At 37.0% G+C, this 15,605-nt stretch overlaps 1 protein-coding gene across 5 annotated transcripts; it reads right to left on the bottom strand.

Moving 5' to 3' along the window:
* Positions 1–151: 151 nt before the first annotated feature.
* On the bottom strand, positions 152–9,338 carry LOC122001832 (DNA-3-methyladenine glycosylase 1-like). Of its 5 annotated transcripts, none has more exons than XR_006117498.1 (4): positions 8,147–9,337; positions 3,897–3,989; positions 964–1,160; positions 152–692 (listed from the first exon to the last, which is right to left on the bottom strand). XR_006117498.1 is itself a non-coding variant. In XM_042556789.1 (2 exons), exon 1 carries the CDS (start codon positions 9,247–9,249, stop codon positions 8,152–8,154), a length of 1,098 nt encoding a protein of 365 aa, XP_042412723.1. In that variant the 5' UTR covers positions 9,250–9,338; the 3' UTR covers positions 1,434–1,736; positions 8,147–8,151. The 5 variants fall into 5 exon arrangements, 2 of the variants coding, with proteins under 2 accessions (XP_042412723.1, XP_042412722.1); XR_006117499.1 differs by having other exon boundaries at positions 167–366; XR_006117500.1 differs by lacking the exon at positions 3,897–3,989 and having other exon boundaries at positions 156–692; positions 8,147–9,338.
* Positions 9,339–15,605: the final 6,267 nt, after the last annotated feature.

Consider the following 15,605-nt stretch of genomic DNA (forward strand, 5'->3'; position numbering starts at 1 on the left):
CAAAGGTGGTCCCAATAGCCTTAATGGAGACTAGACAATTCGAAACTGCATAGATTTTGGTTAAATTGTCCAATGTCATAATTCTACGCATAATTATAGTTCAAACTTTCATAGATCCTCGTTCTAGCATCCACTTACGATAATGTAAGCGTTGCCGACGATTTGTATTTGAGAAATTTGTTTACGATAAAACTGGGACAGTTTTGATGAAACTGTTCACTTTTGTTTAAAAGAGATTGAGACACCCTCTCATGTTTCCCTAAAGTATTGTGCCTAGTTCATTCCTACCTTCTGTAATACAGTGGAGGTCGCTGCAAGACCATTAATTCTGAAGATAACCGGTCTCCCTCCTTGCACAGGATAAATCTGAAGAACTGACACACAATCAGAAGTCAACTTCTAAAAATGTCTCATTTTGAGCTCATCTGACTATATTCTCACTGCATCACACCCCCACCCAAGCAATTCTCACTTTGTTTGCATCAACCTGGAACTTATTTAATCCCAGCAACATGCTTGTCGGATGAATACAATTCAGAGCTGCACTAGAACTGAACTCCTGTAGCTCATGTGCATGATGATTGTCATATTTTGTTTGACATGTTGGCAAAGTGAACATTTCACTGGTTTTTTGGATGCAGAGTTCAGTTTTAGGTAGCATCCATGTTGATTGATTTGCTTAATCTCCAATGCTGATTAAGATATTTAGTAATGGAAATCAATCAGTATGATACATAATGCACACATTTTCTCCCCCATTTTTTCCTTTTAGTAACAGGAAAATCTCTTTGTTAACAACTGTTCTAGTTGAAATTTGGATATACAAGTCCATATAATACTTTTGGCATTATAGGTCATTTGAGAAATGCTTTGAACAAATCTTTTTACATAATCATTTAGTTATTTTGAACTTGAATATATAAATGCATTTTAAAAAGGACACGGGGATGAATGAGAGAGTACCTGGAAGGTTACCATCCTCCTAATCATGCACGCTCACCGTCTCTTCAGCCATTGACAAGGATCACCTGGAAACTTTGCTCATTTGTTTTACATGTCCACTAAAGTGAGTCATACTCTTTAGTTTAACAATAGCTACATGTCTGATTCACAGGAAGACCGGCTTATCGACTATGTGATACTGCTTCCTCATTCTGCAACTAGTTACAGAAATGCCACATGATAAATGCAATTAGTTTAAACCATTATTTCAAAGTTTCAATCAGTATTGTTCAGTACAGCCAAAGTCGTATATACAATTTCAGTTGTACCAATTGGGTAATGCTTATCCCAATTGTACACCCAGTAACATCCTTCAACTCTGTTTTGTTGATCAGTCACAGAAAGGAGATGAAACACTATCAAAAGTGACTCAATTGAAAAGTCAAAATGCAGCTATATTCTTTGCCTATGTTTGTTTTTCAATTGGCCAAGTCAAAGTCACAGTTCACATTACAAACCAAATTGCTTACAGGTGATTACTATTCATTTGGATAGTTAAGCAGCCATACTTAGCATCAATATGGACCGTCAACTATCTATTGAATCTCATGTTTTCAAATAACCATATGATAATCTAAAAGAACCAACCCCTGGATATCTTCATAGTGCATGCATAACATCGGTGCCAGAGGCAACATGATAGTTTCACTCGAACATCACTTCAAAGCTGACACAAAAGCTAGGAACCTACCAGTTCTGAAACAGATCTCAACCACTAAACTCGACCAGTGTACCTATATGATAGGAACACTGGATTATTCAAATTTATTAAGCTCGAAATAAATATTAATGTACTCATCTAAATCTACAGATATCCTGCCTTAATGCACAACTCCAGTGAGGTTAAACTCAATCATGGTGGCATAACCTTGGCCAACTCCAAGCATCATTATTGCCGAGAGAAGCTAATTCTCAAAACAGAAAACAGCACTTGTCTCTCTTACTAGAGATGTTCAGTAGAGTCACCAGGAAAGAGATTCTTCTCTTTGAAGACGCATGCAAGCAAGTAATATGGATCATATCGAGTTAGTGCAAGATTCTTGTGATTCTTCTCTTGGAAGACAGATGCATGCGACTAGTGTGGGTCGGATCAATTAAAGAAAAAATGTTACCCAGATGGATTTTTTTTGCTTATAGTCAATATGTCAAAACGTCTCAAATAAATGCAAGTTATGTGATAGAAATCTAAATGGTTGTCCAAGTCACATCTTGTGGATTTCATTAGAGTTTAAGAAATATTCAGCAAAAATGATAACAAAGATCATCAAGCAAACTAGTAGAACTAAAATTAATAGTTGAATGAACACATAAATGAAACTTTTTATCAACATCTTCGAATTTTAGCAACTGATTAACATCCAGGAAGCTGAAACAAGCAATGTGCTGATATTTAGCAGGTAATTTATCTTATAATGCTCACTAAAATATTTTTCATGAGGATGAATTAGGCTTGTTTTGGAAAGAAATAAAACAATGGAAGAACAAACAAAAACATTAGTGAATCAGATCAACTTAGTTAACTGTTTCCACGTAATCAATTAATTAATTCATTGCCTCTTCTCCAAAACCAAAACTAAGTGCCATGGGGTCATAAAATGGTCCAATGTTAACCTATAAATTTCTGACATTGGAACCTGCAGAAGCTAAATTCAAAAAATGTGGTTGAATCCTAGGATTTCGGTTTTGCGACTTCAATCTTGCAATTGCTCAAATTGTTTCCTTGCCTGTAATCTTACTTCAAAATGTGGCAATTTAACAACCTTTGAAATGTCATCAATCTACAATTGGTACATAGAAGGGTGAAGCTCTGTCATTGGCATAGGATTGTGGGTCCAAGAACCGATACATGAAATCTAGTCAGAGTATCACTGCAGGTACATGCAGCAGAACCTGGTCCATAGGTAGCAGACAATGTTACCTCATTTATGTGTCTTAATTTCAATTGTAGCAAAAGGTGATTATGCTCACCCAGGCACCTCTCACAGTCCGTCCCCAGATTATTCAAGAGTGATAGCAGAGTGGGTTGAATTAGGTAAATGTTGCATGGTAATGCAAATAACCATTTTATGACTACAACAAAATTTCTACAAATGGTCAAGTAATTGGTTAGAACTCTAGAAGAGAAAGATTGTGCTGAACATAGTCAAAAGGTGTTGCTGCTATAACATAATTAGCCTCAGGTCAGCTAGTGTTATTTACATAGGCTAAAATGCTCTAGAAAAAAAAACTAAATCAATGTTATGCAAATAAAACTCAAAGTGGATCCAAGTAATAAGAAGCCGATTCCTGGCAAATCTAGTCAAGCATCAACATTTGTAGATATGGCCTTATTGTCCCGCATATTCAGATAAATAAACCACCAACGTTTGATATGTATTAGCTTGATAGGTGTATTGACCCAGGAAGTTAGAGATATGGAGCTTTGACCCCACAACTCTATGTACTTATTCATTCAACTACTACTAGATACATATGTCATTGTCATTAGTCTCGACTATCTGGGGTTTGCTATATGAATCTTATTTTGCATTAAACTTTATGTAGTCAAGGTCTGAAATTTCATATTTCAGTCTCCAACTGAAACAATATGCGCTGTTGGTACAGATAGCATGCTAAGATGATGTTGGTCAGCACTGATCAGTAGGAGGAATCGATGACAGATGAAGAAGAAATGAGGGAAGACATCGTGGAAGACCTCACAAAAGAAGCATTGAGGAAGCATCTAATGAAACCCAAGCTCACGGACGATCTCACAGACAACCTCCAGCTCGCATATGCCTCACAGGTTCCCCTAATGTAACCCTATCTCGTAGAAGTTTTGCAAATGTAGTGCTACTCCGAGCAAGCCTTGTGAACCAACAACAACATAAACAAGGCTTAGAATGGAAACTTACCTTCTTTTTTTCCTCCCAAGAAAAGACAAACTAGGAAATCATTTCTCTCTCCTGGATTCTTTTCCCTATGCTCTTTCTTTCCTCAATTGTTCCCTGCATTAATAGGAAAACCAACCTGGTTGATTCACTTAGCTAACTAAAAAATTTTCATATTTAAACATGTTCATTTTGTCTAAATATTCTCTCTTTTCTTATTATCTATTAGTGTTGCACCTAATTGCTCTTGGGTAGTAGGTTGTTTTAAATTAACTTTTCTATGAGTCTCATATATCTTAGCATTTCATCTTTGTTATATTAACTATTAACTTATTGTACGTATCCCAAAGTTGTTTAATGCTATGATCCATAAAGCATGAAGTTGTACCACAGTCATAACAAATAAAAATAAATAAAACCAAAGGGCCTACAACAATCACAAGACTTAACAAAAGCTCCTCTCCATCATAAACAAAGCATACACGTTTTTTTTTTAATACAACCTATAAACGAGGGGGATATTTAGGGAATTGATTGTTATCGTCGTTAATATCAACGTCATCTAATATTATTCCTTAGAAGAAATCATGAGACCCATGGTCAATGCTGCTTTGTTAATACTTTTGAAATTGTTCGCAAGGATGTCCTCATCCACTTTTGGAGTAGATTTAGTAACTTAACATTTTGGAACCAACAAAGAAGACCCATAATGCTTAAGAGACTAGATGACCAAAATTGTTCAAAAAGTGATCCAGGCATCACCTATGTGGTTTGCTCCAGCCCTTGAATCAGTGAAATCCAGTTGCTGATTCAAGTGCTGCCAAAGAGGCCAAACAGGATCAACTACAACAGTGAACAGGCTTAGCCAACAAGGCTTGAAGAAAAAACCAAGGGCCTTCACTCAGTGAAGCCAAAGGTGGCTCTAATGCCTTCATAGAGGGTGAAGGCATTCAGCTGTTACATTGTACAATAATTCATGTTTGCTATGAATCCCCTTCCTCACCTCTCTACTTGCAAGAAAAAGGAAGAAAACTGAGTAACAGAACAAGGCAAAGAGAGGCGAAGAAGATGAGGAAAGGGTCAAGAGATAGAGAGAGGATTGAAGAGTGGACCTCACCCAAGGGGATTACCTATATTTAAAAAACCCTAACTTTTTAGAATAGGTGATTTAATGTATGTAGAATTAGGGAAAACAAAAAATTGTATTGCTTATCATTATTGAGATAATTATTTCTCGGGTATATATAGACATGATAAATCCCAACTTAAAATACCAATACAAGATTCAACCCACTACACATTAATACTCCTATCAATCTAATACCTCTAACAATCCCAACAAGGCCCCTCACCTCTATGCCATTCTTATCTTCTACCTCATATTCCCTACTGCTCCTTCATTGATCCTCCAACAATTTAAGATCCAACCACCAGTACCCAAGGTTTAGTTGTTAAACCAACCCAAACATGTCGCTTTGAACTACCACTTTTCACGGCAAAGTCTCTCCCTCCTAGCAAAGTATCTATCTCTTTCTCTCATCTATTTGTCCAAAGTACTATCAAATTTTAAATGTTGCCATAATTTTTGTCTTCCATTTTTGTATCCAATTTTTTTCCCTTCAAAGCAGATATTGCAATTATAATCTCAGAGTAGATGTTGTAAGTATAGCATCCTCTTTCTCTTGAATAGATGGCATCATAGTTATTTAAGGCATGAGACGTCAAAAGTGCATATGTGTTATGAGGCCTAAGACGCATGTCTTACCGAAGTAAGGCGCTCTAGGTATAAATTTTTACAATTCAAACATATAATTTCTTCCAAAATATTTCACTAACAAAATTATAGTATATAAAATACAACAACAACAACCAAGCCTCATCTGACTAGGTGAGATCAACTATATAGATCCTTCTATGCCATTGGTCTCTATCCCCCTCCTATATCACCATCATCTATATTTAAATAAATTTTATCTTGTTTTATTGTTGCTAGTCAAGTCTTTTTTGATCTTCCTTGTTTGATGTGTATATTTGTTATAGATTCACATTGTCTAACAGGGGCATTTATTGACCATGTACATGTCAGTACCATTTTAAACGTGTCTCTCGAATTATAGTACATAAAATATTAAACAATAATGTAAATATAAAATTTATTAGCAAATAAATAAATTATACGCATAATTTAAATTTTAAAAAAAAACTTTAAATATCTAAATCATCAAAATCTTCATCATCTTCTTCAATCATATCATCAATTTCCTCAAGACCGATTTCTTCCTCCTCTTCATAATAAGTTGACTTGTAGAAGATCTACTCTTAGTTCCTTTTGATGTAGTTACTCTTTCTTCTTTTGAAAAAGATGAAACTCAATATCTAAAACTATAGGCATCTTCATCAACTCTAAAAGCTCGTGCAACTTCACTTCAAATTGACATCATGAAATACTAAATCATTTTCTTCATCAGTGTTATCATTCAATCCCATCATCAATCATTCATTGCTATCGTCTATCTCATCCAAAGAAATAGGATCGATAGTATCACACATATTATATCGGCATCTCAAAACCTATTATATTTAATAAAAACTAAATCATTTAGTTTTTTTTGTTCAGCATGTTTCTTCTTTTGGAATGAAGCTTCACACAAAACAAAAAATATTTTAATTTTATTTTTTTATAATAAATTAATTTAATATTTTCTTAAATATTTATACTTACATGTCCAGAAACGCTCTAGTTTCATTCACAAGCAAAGAAATAAGTGTCGCAAGCATTCTTACGTAATTAATTAAAGGGTAATTAAAGATATGGACCAGACTTTAAAAAGTCTTTTTTTTAAGCCTCATTTGCATCTATACGTCTCGCTTCAATAAGGCGAGAAAAAATGCATCTGTAGCCACTCACATAATGCTCGCTTAAGGTGACAAGGCGCAAGAGGCTCGCCTTGTTGCGCCTTGCACCTAGGCACAGCCAGGCAAGTGCCTTTAATAACTATAGATGACATAACTTTACCCTATCACATCTCTAATAATTTATCCTCGTCTCTCAAAGTAATATTAGACTATCTTAGTTTCTTTTGGTATTGATTCGCTGTCTCAAGAGTAAATATCAAAGCCTTAATCCTCCTTCGCTCAATAACCTTTCATAAATCCACTTTCACAAACCTCACAAACTATGACACCTTCGGTTTGAGAAAATATTAAGAATATTATAATAAAGAAGCTTTATATATTTGAAGATTTGAATATCGTATCAACCCAACAAAGGTTCTTTTAACATTCACCATCAAATTCAGTTAATTGTTAACTCTTCTAAAGATCAATTTAGAACAATATGTCATCAAATTTCTCAACCATTGCACTAGTGATTCAAATTTGGCATCTTAATTTAGTGCATTTTCACTTTATTTTTATTTGTGATGTTTTTATTATATGCAAAACATAGGATAGATAATATATATTTTGTACCTTGAGGGGAATCGTCAAAATTAGGCTATATTTGCAATTAGTTAACTAGTGGTATTGTTAGAAATGGTACGTTACATCTTTGATTGATTATTTAGACCTAGAGGTTACATACATAGGCTAGAATCTCTTCTTGTATATAAAATGAAATATTAATTTATACCTCTCAACTAAGGGTCACATAGCAATTACAAAAAACTCCTAAAATTTTTATCCATTTATCTATTCGATCTTTATACTAGTAATGATATCTTCACAAGATCACCTTGTTGATACAAATCAATGTAGCAAATATACTGAAAAGCACTAAGGAAACATAAAATCTACAAAAACTAACAATGCAACACCTCGATAAGTTCATTTTCACTGAGATTCAGTTGTTTGTGGTATATGTTGAGGAAATTTAAACTTCTTGATTCCTTATTTCTGATTTAGCACAAGATTAACATGACATCATTGAAAGGTAGATGCAAATCAATGATAACAAGCAACTGTCTCTTATTTAACCAATATTATTTTATCACCAATTTTCGCTAGGGTTCAAGTGTGGACATAAAGTACAAATGTAAAGTTGCATAAACATATTAACATAAATATGAAAGGGTATAAGAAATCCAACACCAAGGTGGTGGAGATTGATGAGTCAATGAGCAAACATAAAATAGGCATAATGTAAATTACACAATAAGAAAGTTGAGAATTTCAGTACAGACGACAGCTCAGCTTACTGAACATAAGAAAGGATAAATGACTGTTCTAATAAGCTAGATTCAGGGAAAAATCAAAAATATTAGAAGACAGCGTACAGTTTTCATCCAAGACCAGGAAGCATCTGAACTGGATCAATTAGCTGTGGTTGCTGCATCGTTCCACCTCCCATGTCAGCCATATCAAGTGTTCCACCTTCAGCACTTGATGAAGCCAGAGTGGGTGTGCCCTTCGCCTCCACAAGGCGCCACATGTACCAAGACCCAACAGAGCGATACGGTCTCCAGTGCTCACAAAGCTGCTCCATTTGCGAAGGCCGTGGAACCTCCTCGAGACCATAAAGCATCTGCACTCCCTTTCGAACACCAAGGTCTCCGACAGGAAGGACATCCGGCCGGTGGAGTGAGAAGATCATGAACATGTGAACGGACCAGGCGCCAATGCCCTTGACCATGGTGAGCATGGTGAAGAGGGACTTGTCATCCATGGATACAATGGCAGCGTCGGAAAGGATGCCGCTGTGGTACTTTCGGGCGAGGTCGTGGAGGTAGGAGGCCTTGCGGGCGGAGACACCGATCTGGCGCAGTTGATGCGGGGTGAGGGCGAGGACAGCCTCAGGGACAACGCTTTCCTCTCCGCCACAAAGGGACAGAAAGCGGGTATACACGGACGATCCGGCCTTGAAGGCGAGCTGCTGGTAGAGGATGCTGCGTGTGAGGGCGTGGAAGGGCGGATGGAGACACTGGAGGGAGGGAGGCTCATGCGAGTCGATGACGGGGGCGAGGTGGGGGTCAGCTGCGCGTAGGTGGCGGAAGGCGACGTCGATTTCGCCGTCGGCGGAGAGCGGACGGGGGATGACGCGGATGGGGAGGCGGGGAGCGGAAGAGGGTGTTTTCCTGGAAGCGTCGTCGGAGGAAACCCTTCGGGCCTTTCGGGGGCGGGTGGAGATTGCGGAGTCTGTGACGGTAGGGTTGGTGATTGTTAGGGCTGAAGAGGCGGCGGCGGCGGATGGGTCGGATGACAGTAGGTGGTTAGGGGAAGAGGAAGAGGGCGATGTAGATTGGGCGGAACGGCGAGGCACGTCTTCCATGGGAGTGGTGAAGGCGGAGAGGAAGCGATCGGCAGCGGAAGAAGCAGAGGCGGAGGCGGAGGCGGAGGAGTTTGGGAATCGGGTTGCAGGCGGCGGCGACGGTGGGGGCATCTTGATTCTTCCAAGGAAATCAACCAGATCCGTGGTTCCACGTAATCGCACACTCCCTGTTTTTAACTTTTTCACCCATTCAACACCCACCCGTAACCACTTGACACGCGACGTGCCCGTTCGAAAATATCAATTTAGCTCGACCGACAACACTGATTAAGTTTAACCTGTTCGAGCCAAATGAACCAACTATAAAATCACAAGTCGACAGCTTCAGGGACAAATTTATCATATATTTTTAAAAATAATAAATCTATTATGTACTATAACTATAAATAAAATAAAATAAAATAAAAAAGTTACTAGACAGTATGCCTTTAGAAAAATCTACAAGGAAAATTGAAAACTCTGCACCAAAAAAAAAATGCACTAAAGAAGGTTACAGAAAATATAGTTCATATAAAAATCGCTTTGTTCTGGTCTATATCTAAACGACCCAGTTAGAACAAATCACAAGTCGAACCAACTTAAATCTAGACGACTAAAATCAGTGGAGGATCTAGGGTGTGCTTAACCATACAAGATTGGACTCAACTCTCACAGGCGAAGAAATTATCAACCGAACCCCTCGATGAACCATCCTTATCATAATTTGCACTCCGGATGTGATAGGATTTCAACCAGATTTATAGTCTGCAATCTTGCATTTTTCATGGCACTTTACAAGTTCAATGCTACAGTACCTTAACAAGAAAAGTAAAAAGGAAAATATTATATGATCGTGTCTGAAATTTGCGAAGACGTGTGTTAGTTTCGGTGAACGACGATCTTTGATGAAGATAATTTTTAAAAGACCTGAAAGAACCTCTTTACGATCCTACGCACAGTGTGACAGACCAATAAAACGTTAGATATACATTATTGATGGAAATCCATGTATAATTTTGTTATCTCGTCTCTCCACTATTTGACTTTCCATTGAATTAAACAGACTTAAAGATCAAAAAAAAAAAAAAAAAAAAAAAAAAATTGAAAAAACAGATTTAAACAGTAGACTGATTTTTTTTTCCCAAAACCTACTAACTGTAATCTTAATATTTATTTATTTACAGTTTTGTGCAAAATATAAATGGTCACATATGTATGTTATTTTCACATTTTTAGTTTTCAAATTTAGTTTCATTAGTAAATAGATTTGAAGATCTATAAATGTTATTTCAATATTACTTATTATTAAGCTGAATAATTTAGAGTATCTTTTTCCAAAAATATATGGTTTGTTTAGTTGATCCAGGTCTATCAAATTAGATGCTCAATCATGTAGATGTCTCAATTGCCATGTGTAGAATGAACTACTCTAAGCTGGAACTTGATTAGTTGATATCCATTTTGATAAATGTGGTACAAACAACTAATTTACACACTCTCATTGGGTATTGCCAATCAATTGACAGACATTATGCAGGTATATCTAGATGTCCAACCCTTCTGGCTTAACTTCCAATTGCCTGACTAGACAAAAGGCAAGGATAGAAAGAAAATTGGCAGATATATTTCTCCAGGAAGTGTGAAATTATGACAGATTTCTCTGTGTTCCATGGTTCCATAACCTAGAATCTTGGGCAGACATCACAATGAGTTTGTATCAGACTATCCAATCCAAAATAGTGTAGATAGATAATAACATTTGTTTCACGAAAAATTGTCTATTGATCCTTAAATTAATTTGACAGATAAAACTAATGCATCTAAATCGTGACAAACAGTTGTAACCTCAGCATCGAAGTAACTTGTTCATTCCTGAATTAAAAACCATCTATTGATTTCTTGCTCTCATATCAGTCACAATTTTATTGTAGTTGTATTCCAAATGAATGGTCAAAGAAACATGTAGTAAATATGTTCTAAATGCATATAGACGAATTAATTAAATGCGATAAAAACTTACAGCGATCTCCCGCAGATCCCCAATCGGCAATGACGAAGCTCGCTATCGGAAGAGCGATCATAGGATCGGAAAGCCCTCCGCAATTCCACAAACCAAATCCCGCCGCCTTGGATGTTTTCCTTTGACTCTCGTCGCACGCTTGCGATTTCCACACACCCCAGAGCCTTGGACGTACCCCCTTTATATAGGGAAATCCACTAGGGGTATAATGGACCTTTCCATTATGTGTAGTGGGGAACATGGGCCACGTTCCCCACTATTCCCATTTCCAACATCTCCCACTCGTCCAAGGTAAGTCACTAAGACTAGTTCATTCAGGTAAGTCACAAAGACTTAATAAGTCACATAGACTATTAGAGAGTTTGGTCACATAGACTATATGAGAACATTCAATCCATACTTAGAGAAAATGGTTGGTTCGTGCGACAGCAAGCACACTGAGCGATAGTTGCTAAGAAGATTGTTACACCTTGACTTAGCCGCTCTTTGAGTAATCAATGCTAATAAAGTTGTTATACTTTACTTAGCTACTCAAATAAATTAGAGACACACTCTTTATGGCACTTAGCCACTTTCCAGGTGGCACATAGCTTTTATCCAGGATTCATCCAATCTTCAAGTGACACATAGCCATTATCTTGAAGATATCCATGTCTTGCTATTTACCCAGATTAAATAATTTTCATTTACATCGATATGAACATCTCTAATCCCTTATAATGACCATTATGTCATGAGCATGTTCCATATCCAATATTCACATTCATTTCCGTACATAACAGAAATGGGTCGACCAGTGAATAACAACAAAAAGATGTAAATATATTTAATCTTCCTTTTTAGCTAGAATCAATTCATTTTAATCAGTCGCTTTCCTAGTTATGCTCCATAGACTGAATCATCCATAGCCATAGGATACACGCTAAAGTAGCAGACACTGATTAAAACTTCAAGTAGACAGCTAAATAGTCACTAAGGCAAAAATTGATATTAACATATAATCTAAAAGGTCTCACATAGTAGAGAAATAGGGATTCATTCTCCTACTACCTTTATTGTCGCAATAGCACATGTGGTATGAATCACATGCTACGATGTTATTCTCTTTACTAAAAAGAGTGCATGTTGTCTTCAAAATTAGCATCGTACAGATTTTGATCTAGACATACCTAACGTCTAATCCTGAATTCAACGTATGAATTCTAATCTGGCTTTCAACAGGTTTAGTAAATGGTGGGTTCATTTACTTCGATCATTATTTACACATAAATGATCTCATCTTGACACAATTATCAAGGCGACCTCAACTTATGAATCTGTCTCTAATTTCATAATTTCAGCTACGTAAGCTGTTTCATAAGTAACGGTCTTACCCCTATTTGTACTTAACAAACAGAGATGATTGTCCATGTGAGTGGACCAATCTCCACCTGCCAACATGCTCACCGAGATCTTACATGAATGTAACAAATACAACATATACACTGAATAAATTATGGCAAATTACACAATCATAACACAAAGTTTGATTGTTATTTCAATATTGTTACATTCTACGAAGTCCCAAAGACTTTACATGTTCTTTAAATGACTCTTTAGTCATTGGCTTAGTAAAAGGATCTGCAAGCATAACACGTGTAGGGACATACTCAAGAATGACTTTTCTTTTAGCCACAATATCCCTTACAAAATTATATTTAATTTCTATATGCTTGCCTTTGCTATGATATTTGGGATCCTTGGAAAAAACTATTGCAGCTTGATTGTCACAGTAGACAGTTACTGGACTCCCACTATCCTCAGTAATTTTCAGATGCTTCAGAAACCTGCTGAACATGCCACATATTCAGCTTCCATAGTCGACAAAGCTACACAAGCTTGTTTCTTGCTGTTCCAGGAGATGGCGCCACCATTCAGCAAGAATGCATAACCTGATGTGGATTTTCTATCATCCAGGTCTCCAGCCCAATCTGCATCTGAATAACCTTTCAGACTCATATCTGATCCTTGAAAACAGAGACAATAATCTGTTGTCGCCTTCAGATATCCGAATATCCTTTTTACTGCCTTCCAGTGTCTCGGTCCTGGGTTTGACTGGAAGCGACTGACCAAGCCCACAACATAGCTGATATCGGGACGTGTACACAACATAGTGTACATCAAACTACTAATAGCACTGACATATGGTTTTTTATTCATCTCAGCTATTTCCTCTGGAGTTTTAGGACACATACTTTTGCTTAACACAGTACCTTTCACAATAGGTGTATGTTCTATGTTGCAATTAGACATGCTGAAATGATGTAACATCTTATTTATATAAGACTCTTGTGACAGACCCAAAAGTCTTTTAGGGCGATCTCTTATAATCTTCACCCCTAAGATATATTCAGCTTCTCCCATATCTGTTGTATCAAATTGTGATGACAGCCACTTCTTGACTTCATTTACATATCCTATGTCATTTCCAGCTATCAGCATATCATCAACATATAATGATAAAATGACATACTTTCCTTTTTCCTGTTTCAGGAAAACACAATGATCCTCATTGATCATCTCGAAACCATAAGATAAAACGACTTCGTTAAATCTTATGTTCCATTGTCTTGACGCTTGTTTTAGCCCATATATAGACTTTCTAAGTCTACATACTTTTTGCTCTTGGCCTTCAGCAATGAAACCTTCTAGTTGAACCATATAGATTTCTTCGTCAAGATCACCGTTAAGGAAAGCGGTTTTTACATCCATTTGATGTAATTCTAAGTCATAATGTGCCACAAAGGCCAAAATAACTCTTATTCATACAAATTTCACTACGGGAGAAAATGTCTTTTCAAAGTCAATATCCTCCATTTGGGTATATCCTTTTGCAACTAAACGAGCTTTGTATCTGTTAATCGATCCATCTGCTTTCCTCTTTATTTTGAGAATCCATTTATTCCCAATAGCCCTTTGGCCCGGAGGAAGATCGACTAAGTCCCAAACATGATTTTGAATCATGGACTCCATCTCTTCAACCATTGCAGCTTTCCATTTTTCTCTAACTCTACATCCCAATGCTTCCTCAATGGATTGAGGCTCGTCGTCGTCAATTGGAAGTGTAACCAATGCCTCATTCTCAATATCAAACCTCTTCTTAGGTTTGATCTTACGAACACTTCTCCGTAAGTTGGGCTGTTGAGAAGTCAACTCATGACTCGGCATATCACTCCCACTCGGTTGACTAGACTCAAGTATCCCTTTTGACACCTCTCTTGTTGATAATATCTCATCCTCCTCAAATAGAGGAACATTTTTATCAACATCACCTCTGATTGGAAACTCTGTTTCGAGAAAAGTCGCATCTCTCGAGTCTATTTCGGAGATGGTTCCATCTAGTTGCTCACCTATGAAAACATAACCTTTGGAGGTCTCATGATATCTTATAAAGATACATTTCTTACCTCTAGGCCCCAGTTTTCCATACTTGTGAGAACTATCATGAACATAAGCAGCTGACCCCCAGGGTCTCAGATTACTCAAATCTGGTTTTTCGCCTGTCCAACGTTCATATGGGGTAGATGGTACTGACTTTGAAGGCACTTTGTTAAGTATATAGGCTGCAGTTAATAATGCATCTCCCCAATAGGAGATTGGCAAATTAGCTTGCGCCATCATAGACCTAACCATTTCAAGAAGAGTCATATTTCTTCTTTCAGCTACCCCATTTTGCTGTGGAGTTCCAGGGATTGTCAGCTGTCTAATAATCCCTCTATCATTACATATTGTCTTGAACATATCAGACAAATACTCCCCACCACGGTCAGTGCGTAAAGTCTTAACTTTACGTTCCGTTTGATTTTCAACTTCGTTCATATAACGAATGAAGCAATCTAATGCTTCGGATTTGTGAGAAATCAAATACACATGACCGAACCTAGAGAAATCATCAATAAATGTAATGAAATAGGAAGCTCCATGTCTAGCCTTCACATTCATTGGACCACAAATATCCGAATGAATTAACTGCAATGTTGATTCAGATCTAATAGCCTTACCAAATGGTTTCCTAGTTGCTTTTCCAGCAAGACAATGCTCACATATAGACAATTGAATCTTAGCTCGAGTGCCCAATAAACCCTCTTTAGCTAATCGATTCATACGTTCTTGTCCTATGTGTCCTAATCTAGCATGCCAAACCTCATCAGTTATATCTGCATCACTAGTTAAAGCAATGTTTGAAAAACAACCATCAATAGCATAATTGACATCTGGTTCTACATCAAGAACCATAAAACCATTTGTTAAATAACCATATCCGATTGACACTGAGTCAATCTTAAGTTCAACAGACCGACTGTAAAAATTAATATAATGCCCTAAATCAAGAAGACACATAACGGAAACAAGATTCCGTAGAATTTCAGGAGCATACAGGACATCATGTAGAAATAAAACTCTACCACCACGTAGGTTGAGTTTGCAA

This window comes from Zingiber officinale, chromosome 7A, assembly GCF_018446385.1.
Source record: "Zingiber officinale cultivar Zhangliang chromosome 7A, Zo_v1.1, whole genome shotgun sequence".
NCBI classification, from domain to species: Eukaryota; Viridiplantae; Streptophyta; class Magnoliopsida; order Zingiberales; family Zingiberaceae; genus Zingiber; species Zingiber officinale.

Excerpts from the sequence above, each read along its gene's own strand:
- LOC122001832 (XM_042556789.1), bottom strand. The coding sequence starts at position 9,249 with ATGCCCCCACCGTCGCCGCCGCCTGCAACCCGATTCCCAAACTCCTCC.